The sequence below is a fragment of the Podarcis tiliguerta genome (genome assembly GCF_965153285.1).
Source record: "Podarcis tiliguerta genome assembly, chromosome: 5".
NCBI classification, from domain to species: Eukaryota; Metazoa; Chordata; class Lepidosauria; order Squamata; family Lacertidae; genus Podarcis; species Podarcis tiliguerta.
This window is the reverse complement of record NC_139538.1, coordinates 78,704,460-78,714,502: the sequence shown is the minus strand read 5'-3', so window position 1 is coordinate 78,714,502 and position 10,043 is coordinate 78,704,460. Positions and strand designations below refer to the sequence as shown.

The window sequence follows — 10,043 nt, the reverse complement described above, 5'->3', positions numbered from 1 at the left end:
GGGGGGAATTAACCTGGGGGGGGGGGAGACCTGACCTTTTATCTCTAGAACCACATGTACCTCACAACTGACTTTTTTCTATGGGAAAATTAAGCCCATGTTTATATGCTTGCACACAGGAAAGTGAATGTTTCAATAAATGGAAAATTAAATCAAGACTCCAGACAAGCTAGTAAGGGAACAAACTTTATTCAAAATATCAAAGTAATACAATAAAAGGCATTAAAAGAGGGAGCTTGGAAAATATGTACAGGATAGCAAGGAAGGAGTTGGGATGCTAATCTGGAACCTGGCTTAAAGAGAAAAACTGTGCGTCCGAAGCACTTCCATCAACATTCTGCATTTGTCCAGGATTTGCAGCTGAATAATTCCCCGTTGCAGACCAGGGAGTAAAAGTGCTTGATGCCACGAAGAAGTTCCCAGCTGATGGTGGAGGCTGCCTCATCATCTCTGCACCATAATATGGAACTGGGCAGTTGCTCGCCTGGGAAGTCTCATAAAGCCCAGTTCCACAAAAAGCAGCTTGCTGGAAATAAGCAGGGTCCAATTCCAGGGAGCTCTGCTGTTGCGGGGCAGAGAGATGCTCTTCTGGTTGCGTGTTGTTGAGAGGTGGCTGCCACAACTCTGCTCCTCCATAGCTTTCAGCATAATGAAAGTTCTGTGGCAGATAATATTGTTCCATATGAATATTTTGGAGGTTTCCTGGACTGCTTCCCAGGCTGCTGTCGAGGCTGTTTCTTAAACTGGTTCTCTCTCTGTGGCTATAAGGAGCTGCAGCATGGCTCCCGATCCTTATCCTGGAACCGATCCTCTTTGGTGTTCTGGCCCTTCGGTTTTGAAACCAGATCTGAACAGAAGAAAGGAGAGAACCAAATGCCCATTATTTCCAAACAGGTAGGTCATAATTTCACTTTCAGGTATAACAACTAAGCAAAGATTAGTGTATGACAGTGGGAGAACCTACGTTAACTTGTTTTGTGTTGTGTGAAAGGCATATAGGCATTATGTTCTGTGAATATAGATGACATTTTACCATGAATATGTCTTTTTGATCCAACAGAGAGAATTACATTCAATAAATTATGCTTATTCCTCTGGGGTTTCTCTTTAGTTCTCTGCAGCATTTTTCTACTATCTTCAGCTCCACATTCATACATCCCATGTAACCTAACGGCGCGTGGCGACAACCTGGATTCTATGAGGCGAAGCGAGAGGGAGTGGGGGAGGGGCGGCCGTTGGGACGAGAAAGAGGAGCGGGAAGGACACGCCCCCCCCCGTTGCCCCAGCAAGACGTTCGTTATAGCGCTGATGCTGAGGGAACGTAATAAGGGAAGACAATGGCGAGAGGGAAGCCCTTCAGAGTTATCTCGTAACCGGTCTCCATAGGGCGCCATGTTCCCTCAGGCATGTATACATTTGGCGTCGTGTTGGCCTGAGGCCAGGCAGGGTTCAAATCCCTGCACACACACACACACACACACGCCCGCGCACACACACACACACACAGACCCTACTACCAGCCCCGAAGCTCGAGTCTCAGGCTGGTCTCCCTCGCGGGGGCCTGAGAGGGCGGAGGGCGAAGAAGGAGTTGGGCCGCCTCAAGGTCCGACGGGAAAAGGTGGGGTCCTAGGAGCCAACTCTTGGGCCCAGGTCCCTTGCCCCCCCCCCCCCCGCCCCTGGGTGGGAGATGAATAGAGAAATAAGCTCGTGGAATTGAAACCCGGTTTCAGAACCATTTGGGTGGAAAGCAGAGGGAAAGCAAACCCTGAACCGCATAAGCAAAATTGGTCCCTTGTCTGGTTGTCAGTAGCTCAACAAGGATTAGCTTGGTTTAAGATTGGGGACAAGAGGAAATACTGAATGATGAAGTGATAATGTGTAGCATTATAAACAGAATCTTGTAAGGCATTCCCAATACTCTCAAATAGCATCCTCATTTAACATTTTGAATTCCAGGATTTAACCCAATGTCTGAGTCACATCATCAAGCTACTGTGGATTTTGGTTTGGGTGAACTCTTCCTTCGTGGAAGTTGCACGTAAAAGCAGAGAGGGGATCCGGCAGAACCAACCCCTTTCTGTATCCAGGCAACATTTCAAAAAGGGAGTGCATTATGTACCGTGGCAGGCAGGCAGGGCTCAGAAAAATCCATCCCCATAGAATCACATGCAGAAAAACACACGTATATCTCTATATCCATATATGCTTTATTGTTTTCTGCAAAAAGTACAAAAATACATTGTGCTTACAACACAATGCATCAAACATTAAAAAACAAAACAAATAAATAAATAGCAAACCAAGAAACCAATAGTAATAATAAATAATTATAATAATAGCAATAATGAACAGTTTATACTTATACCCAAATTAAAATAATAGCCAACCCCAACAAAACATTTAACCCACATCAACCCGATAGAAACAAAAGCAAAATTGGAAACTTCTGAAACATTTCCCCAATTGTTCCAACCCCAGATTTTGACTGTGGCCCTTATTTGAACAAGTGACCAATTGTTCAGCTTTTATTTTTTATTTCAATATACAAGTGCTTTTAGCTTGTTTGGGCAAAGGGAAGAGAATGCTTCAGTAAAAGGAAAGCCAGATGATGATCCCAGACAAAGGCATTAAAATAACAAACTTTACTGAAAAACTTTAAAATATACAAAATTTAAAAGTTTTGGGGGGGATCTATATGGATGGGTAACCCTAGAAGGCGTCAGGGATAATAATATAATAATAATAAATTTTATTTATACCCCGCCCTCCCCAGCCAAAGCTGGGCTCAGGGTGGCTAACAACAATCAAAATAATCCAACATTCTAAAAACCTTTCATTATAAAAATTAATTAAAATCAAATTGATGGCAACTATTGAGCAAGACTCTGTACAGATTGCCAGAGGAGGGGGTCAGGCTGCGCCCTGACCAAAGGCCTGGTGGAACACCTATGTCTTACAGGCCCTGCGGAAAGATGTCAGGTCCCGCAGGGCCCTAGTCTCTTGTGACAGAGCGTTCCACCAGATTGGAGCCACAGCCGAGAAAGCCCTGGCTCTAGTTGAGGCCAGCCTAACCTCTCTGAGGCCTGGGACCTTCAGGATGTTTTTATTTGCGGACCGTAGGTTTCTCTGTGGGACATACCAGGAGAGGCGGTCCCGTAGGTATGAGGGTCCTAGGCCGTATAGGGCTTTAAAGGTTAAAACCAGCACCTTAAACCTGATCCTGTACTCCACCGGGAGCCAGTGCAGCTGGTATAGTACAGGATGAATGTGATCTTGCAGCGACAACCCCGTAAGGAGTCTCGCTGCGGCATTCTGCACCCGCTGGAGTTTCTGGGTCAGTCTCAAGGGCAGCCCCACGTAGAGCGAGTTACAATAATCCAGCCTGGAGGTGACCGCCGCGTGGATCACAGTGGCTAGGTCAGGGCGAGAGAGATAAGGAGCCAACTGCTTAGCCTGGCAGAGATGAAAAAATGCCACCTTTGTTATAGCTGTAATCTGCGCCTCCATAGAGAGGGAGGTATCGAAGATTACACCCAAACTCTTAACGGACGATGCTGGCACTAGTTGCACCCCCGCAAGAGATGGGAGTTGCCCCCTCAATCCCATATCGCCCCGTCCCAGCCAGAGGACCTCTGTCTTCGAAGGATTTAACTTCAACCGGCTCCCACGTAACCATCCAGCCACAGCTTCCAAACATCTGGTCAATGTGTCTGGGGCCGAGTCAGGATGGCCATCCATCAACAGATAGAGTTGGGTGTCATCAGCATACTGATGGCAACCCAGCCCAAAACTCCGGACAAGCTGGGCGAGGGGGCGCATAAAGATGTTAAAAAGCATCGGAGAGAGAATCGCACCCTGAGGCACTCCACACACCAGGGAGTGACGCGATGACAATTCCCCCCCAAGCGGCACCCTCTGTCCCCGACCAGAGAGAAACGAGCGCAGCCATTGAAGGACTGTGCCCTGGATCCCCACGTCGGCAAGGCGGTGGTCCAGGAGTTCGTGATCGACCATGTCGAAGGCTGCTGACAGGTCTAGAAGAATCAGCAGCCCCGACCCGCCTCGATCCAGCTGCCTGCGGAGATCATCTGTTAGGGCGACCAGAGCCGTCTCGGTCCCATGACCAGCGCGGAAGCCGGACTGGAATGGATCCAGAGCCGATGTTTCATCCAGAAACCTACCAAGCTGTTCAGCAACCGCTCTCTCAATCACCTTACCCAGGAATGGAAGATTCGAAACCGGGCGGTAATTGGATAGATCTAAAGGATCTAATGATGTTTTCTTTAAGAGCGGGCGCACCACTGCCTCCTTCAGTTCCCCTGGGAATGTCCCCGTGCCAAGGGACAAATTGATGATATCACCCAGGGGGGCCCACACCTCGTCTGGACACGCTCTAATCAGCCAAGACGGGCATGGGTCAAGAGGACAGGTGGTGGGCTTTCCAGCTCGGAGGAGTCTGTCCACATCGGCTGGGGATATCTGGTCAAAGTGGTCCAATACTGGACCCGAGGACAGTCAAGGGGCCTCCAGTTCCCTTATTGTATCCAAATTGGCAGGGAGGTCATGGCGGAGCAACAGGACCTTCTCCGCAAAAAAGCTCGCAAATGCCTCACAGCTGTGTGTCAAATTGTTATTTAAATTTGGCTGTCCTTCAAGGGACGTTAAAGACCTAATTATACTAAATAATTGTGCCGGGCGAGAGCTAGCGGATGCAATGGAGGCCGAGAAGTAGGACTTCTTAGCGGCCTTCACTGCCATCTCGTAGGTTTTCGTTAAAAGCCTATAAGATGTTCTTGAGGCTCCGTCACGGGCACCCCGCCATACTCGCTCTAGCCGTCTGAGGTCCCGCTTCATTTTCTGAAGCTCCTCGGTAAACCAGGGAGCCCGGTTTCTGCGGGGTCGCAGAGGGCGCTTAGGTGCGATCTCATCGATGGCTGCTAGGAGCTGGATATTCCAGCCCTCAACAAGCTCAGTCAATGAGTCGCCATGGGGAGCAAGGTCCCGCAAGGCCTTACGGAATCTATCAGGGTCCATCAGCCTCTGCGGGTGAGCCCAAATCGGCTCGCCACCTAAGCAGGGTGGGGGTGGAATGTCAATCCTGGCTTTCAGAGCGTAGTGATCAGACCAGGAGAAGGAAAGATATTGCTTTGCTGCCAATTTTGGTAATCTTCAGGCAACATTTGCATGGGATATGCAGCTGGATAATTCCCCGTTGCATGACTGTTCCCCATTGCAGACCAGGGAGTTTTACTGCTTGATGCAGTGCAGAAGTTAACATTTGATGGTGGAGGTTGCCTCATCATCGCTGCACCATAATATGGCACTGGGCAGTTCCTTTCCTGGGAAGGCTCATAAAGCCCAGTTCCACCAACAGCAGCTGGCTGGTAATGAACCGGGTTCAATTCCTGGGAGCACTGCTGCTGCGCGGCATAGACAGGCTCTCCTGGTTGCATGGTGCTGAGAGGTGGCTGCCAGAAACCTGCTCCTCCATAGCTTTCGGGATAATAGAAGCTGTGTGACTGGTATTATTGCTGCGTCAGACGTCTTGCACTACTTCTTGGAATGCTTGGACTTCTTCTTCTGTCACAGGGGCTATAAGGAGTTGTAGCTCAGTTCCTGATCATTGTTTTGGAACCTTTGTTCTCGCTCTTCTGTTCTGAAACCAGGTCTGAACAAAAGAAAGGAGAGAACAAAATGCCCAATATTTCCAAATGGATAGGTCATAATTTCACTTTCTAGCTCAGAGGACCGCCAAATATTTGTGCCTCGTGTGGTGTAATTTTTTCAGTGTGGGAGAACTAGGAACTTGAGGGACATTGGCTAGAAAAGCAATGTTGCTGAAGTGTGGTACGAACTGAATGCTGCACATTTGATCTCTCAATGCAAGGTGCTGAAAGCTGCAATCCTAACAGGAGTATCCTATGCACACTCCCTTGGGAGTTCAGTCAGGTGGATCAGGCTATAAAGGCAGCCCAGAAAACCGGATGGTTTTAGTCTCAAATTAGAGTTGAAACCAGGTCTGTTAAGAGTTTTTACTGTTCAAACCCAGAACCTTTGATATTTGAAAGTATGTGCCACCAATAATTTTAGTGGGAAGGAAAAGGAAGCCTTAATCAGGAACCAGGATTTCTGAATAACTATGGGCACAATTTCTTCCTAAATTTGGGGACACAACGCACCCATCCCTTACAAAAAGCCTTTACATCCACGGTACAACACGCCCCCCCCCCAAAATAAAACCCCACAAAAACCCAGGAAAGAGGAATTTGGCTCTTGGCTAATGAACCTTTCACGTTAAGCTCGGAGGCACCTGGATGAGCAAAGGCATTCAAATGACAACGGAAGAATTATTCTGAGTGTTTTAAATTTATCCAGGATTTGCGATTTAAAGAAGTCCTAGGAACTCCCACTTTCCCTCTTCTTACGTGCACACAATCTTCCTCGACTCTGCTGCTCCTCGCCAGCGCCTCCCTGGTCTGGTATCCGGGGTACACGTTTTTTTCAAACCCCTTCTTTAAAAGCTCGATTTGGGCTGGGGTAAAAACTTTCCTTTTTCTCCTATCTCCTCCTTTGGGGTAGCTTCCTCCTGGGAAAAAACAAAGAGGCAAATCTGAAGGAAGCGTTCGGTTAGCTTAAACTGAAGCGACGCTTGCAAATCTTCCTCCCGACATCGAAAGCTCAGGGTTTAATAATCTTTTTTTTAAAAAAAAAGTTTCTCTTACCTTCGTTGTTGGTTGCCATCATGAAAAAACTCTTTCTCGCTAACTCCTGAATTGGTTTTGCCTTAAAAATGGACACTAAGATCCCTCGGGTTCACTTCCTCAGGTTCACTCTGCTATTCTGCTGGGGGTTCGATCTGGGCATTTATCTCCGGTCGGCGATCCCATCCTTACTTCTCAACCAATACGAGGTTCCCCGGTTGCGGAATGCCCTCGCAATGAGCTGCCCCGTCTTCATCATTTTTGCGTTTCACCCTTACTTCTCAATCAATAGAAAGAGTTACATTCTCTTTCAAAAAATCGGTTGCTTTGCCAAACTGGGTCTAACCCTTCCCTCCGTCGACCCCCCTTTGGCAACTGACTCTTCAACTGAATGGAAGAGAATTGAGAGGTGAGGGGGGAGAGAGAGAGAGATTTCGGGCGCCTGCTTCGCATTTTCTTTGTCAAGCCACACCCGCATTGTACAAAAAACGCACTTGCGAGGTCCAACCAAAGAACACCCCCCCACACACACACTTCGTATCTTAAACGGGCACTCTCTTTTTAAAAAGGTTTTTGTTGTTCTAAAAAGAAGCAAGTGTAAATTATTTCATATCGACAAAGAAGCTTGGAACAACTTAATTCCAATACCCCTCATTCCAGCCTCTGCCGTCTAAATAAATTAGTGCATCGCCTTGGATGGAGGCTCTGGCAACTGCCAGCAATCGTATCAAATGCGAATAATACGGTATGCATAAGAGCGGCGGCAGCCGAAGAAAGAAATCTAAGCTATGTAAGCAAGCTATATTTTATTAACATGATTAAATTTGCATTCATTTTTCGCTGGCATTGAAGACTTAGGAAACAGCTTACGTTCTTTTAAAAACGGTGCATTGGATATTCAAGGTCACCCGCCATCTTAGAAGAGGAGTTCCTTGCACCAAGAATGCCTTTTCCAAGCTGGTACCTGCAAGTTAGGATTCGTATGTTAATCTTTTATAAACCCAAATAAAGAAATAAGACGACAGTGCCGTTGTAGTTGGTTTAATTTGCTTTAATTCAATCTGGACGGTCAGCCCATTTAAAGAGGTTCCCCGGTTGCGGAATGCTCTCTCTAGTGAGCTGCCCCGTCTTCATCATTCTTGCGTTTCATTCGGAATTTGGAAATATTCCCGTTTGCTCAGGCATTTGGTGGCTGCTGAATAATGATCCTGACAACCCCGAGATCTGCGGGCAGAAGAATAGTTAAAAAAACAAACCAACAAACCTCCTATAATTACTTTTACGATTCTCCCTAACTGAAATTGCTTTTAGGTGTTTAAAATTGTTATTTTTTTAATGTTCAAAATGTTTTAGAATGTTTTTGCTTTGCTTTTGTTTTTAAAGTGTATACTGTTTCTGTTTGCCGATGTGGGCTCCGAAGGGCGGCGTATAAATTCAGTAAATAAAAACCATAAGAACATAGCAACCCGGAACATCGAATAGGTTTTATTTGTAGGAGGACGAAAAAAGGAAAACAAGCAAGCAAAGTTGAGGTATCAAATACATAGCTGCGTTTCAACCTATTACTAGTTCCTTTATACATTATGTCCCTTTCTTCCTCCTAGGCTCAAAGATCACAATGTTTCACCGCCTAAATTGTAACTTGACAAATTTCAAAGCAGAAATAAAACTTCCTACTAAGTAACTTCCTAATATGAACAGCACCAATGCTATGGTACCTCTAGTTCACAGGCAACCCTCCTATAAAGCTTCATTGAACGCAGTAGAGCACAAACCTTGGGGGGGGGGGGATTAAGAGCAAGAAAATGAAATAAAGTGTCTTTAAAGCTTTGGAGAACAACTTAACACACATATGGTAGAAAAATCAATTAAACCTTATATCCCCATCTCAAACTTCGGTTTTTTAAAAAATGGAAAAGTGTATTTCAGTATTTAAAAATACTGCCAATAAAGCTCTCTCTCCCTGATTGACACCCACTTCATCTCATTTCCGTTTCAAATATTAAAATTATTATATTACTCAAATAAGTCCTGTTTGACTGTGGGCAATGTGATGCCTGCAGATATTAGAAAAACTGGAGTTGTGTCTAGAAATTTGCTTCAAAAGTTCAATGTATATTTTGAAAGAGCAATCTTTAAATAACCGTCTAAGCTCTTTAAATACCCATAAGTCTTCCATGCATTAAGTTTGCCTAAAAATTCTTTTCACATAAGTTATTTTACCAGAAATCATACTTCAATGTGGGTGCTCTTTGGAAAGATCTGTAGGGAATCAATGTGTATGAGTGTGCTAATCTGCAGGTTGTTAGACAGTAACTTTGTGGTTATTGAAGCCCATTGTGTATAGGTTGTTTTTCGGAAAGTGTAGCCTTGTTGAAGAAAAGTATAGTGGTAATTTGATTAAAGAAAAGAGTGCTGGAAGAGAGACATAGCAGACACACCATTCTTGGAAGGGCTTTATAGTCTAGCTGCGGTTTTCAAACAAATGCCACTAACAGTCAGCATTTGGATAGCAGACTAAGCAGGCATTCAGGTCACCTAAATACGGTGAGAAGTATTATATTTCTATTTAAATTACAGTAATTGTTTTTAAGTTGTCTTTGGCCATTTGTTTATTTCATTAAATGTATACACCACTTGATTGTAAAACAAAAAACTGCAAGGTGGTTTACTAACAGATAAAATAATAAAATTGAGGGGGGTGGGAATCAACCATACTTCAAAACATACACATGAATATTACCTACATTAGCACAGACCCATTGAATGATATCTGTGTCCTCGTTTTCGACAATGTTGTGGTGTTCACCATTTAGTCTTCCTCCAATGAGTTCTGGGAGGCACCTATTAGGCTATCACTCTAGAAACCCTTTCTCTCACCTAAGGGAATCTAACAGGAGCTGGTAGAGGATTTACTCCCAGGCATGTGCAGAGTGCTCACCCCTCATCATTTGGCAACCGCTCAGGGAATGCTAGTGCTCAGGGCTTTCCTTATGCAGGAGGGAGAGAAACACCAGCCGAATTCCCAGGGCAGGTTCAGAAGGAGGCAAAGATGAAAAGGGGGCACAGGCTTCAGGGTGACATCCTCCCTGGGTTGCATTTGCCTGAGCTGACGTCCCAGCCACCTTGGCCAGACTTACTCCTGGAGGGGGGTTATTTGGTCCCCTGAGACGAGTCCCAAAACCTGCCCCCCCCCCAGGGAAGAATGGAGATTGTTGGGGGATCAAGATCAAATGGCGAAGAAAGGCGGGAAGAGTGGCGCCTCCTCTTTGCCCCGAGGCTGCTGAAGGGGCAGATTTGGAGTGGGGTAGAAGAGGAAGTGAGGAAGATCCAGCTCCCAAG

At 45.8% G+C, this 10,043-nt stretch overlaps 2 protein-coding genes and 1 long non-coding RNA gene across 6 annotated transcripts in view; 1 reads left to right on the top strand and 2 right to left on the bottom strand.

Moving 5' to 3' along the window:
* The window catches only part of LOC310677511 (uncharacterized protein), a 30,727-nt gene extending 21,195 nt beyond the window's left edge, over positions 1-9,532 (bottom strand). The window contains exon 1 of the mRNA XM_083440672.1: positions 9,445-9,532. The gene's annotated coding sequence lies outside the window, so the exon portion shown is untranslated. The remainder of the gene's footprint in view (positions 1-9,444) is intronic.
* Positions 1-10,043, top strand: part of LOC310677547 — a 161,184-nt gene that overhangs the window by 29,777 nt on the left and 121,364 nt on the right. The gene's annotated exons all lie outside the window — the stretch shown is intronic.
* LOC310677483 (uncharacterized protein) overlaps positions 171-10,043 on the bottom strand; it is a 37,872-nt gene continuing 27,999 nt past the window's right edge. Inside the window, exons 1-4 of one of the 4 annotated variants that reach the window (XR_014511188.1) lie at positions 9,449-9,589; positions 7,572-7,665; positions 6,426-6,586; positions 5,130-5,668 (exon numbers count right to left, since the gene is read on the bottom strand). Coding sequence is in view for 1 of the 4 variants with exons in the window: in XM_083440614.1 (XP_083296740.1) it covers positions 278-847; positions 6,426-6,586; positions 6,723-6,744 (753 nt within the window). In the remaining 3 variants the exon portion in view is untranslated. Of the gene's footprint in view, positions 848-5,129; positions 5,669-6,425; positions 6,587-6,722; positions 7,366-7,571; positions 7,666-9,448; positions 9,590-10,043 lie in introns of those variants that run through there. The other 3 variants (XM_083440614.1, XR_014511186.1, XR_014511189.1) reach the window with 3 other exon arrangements.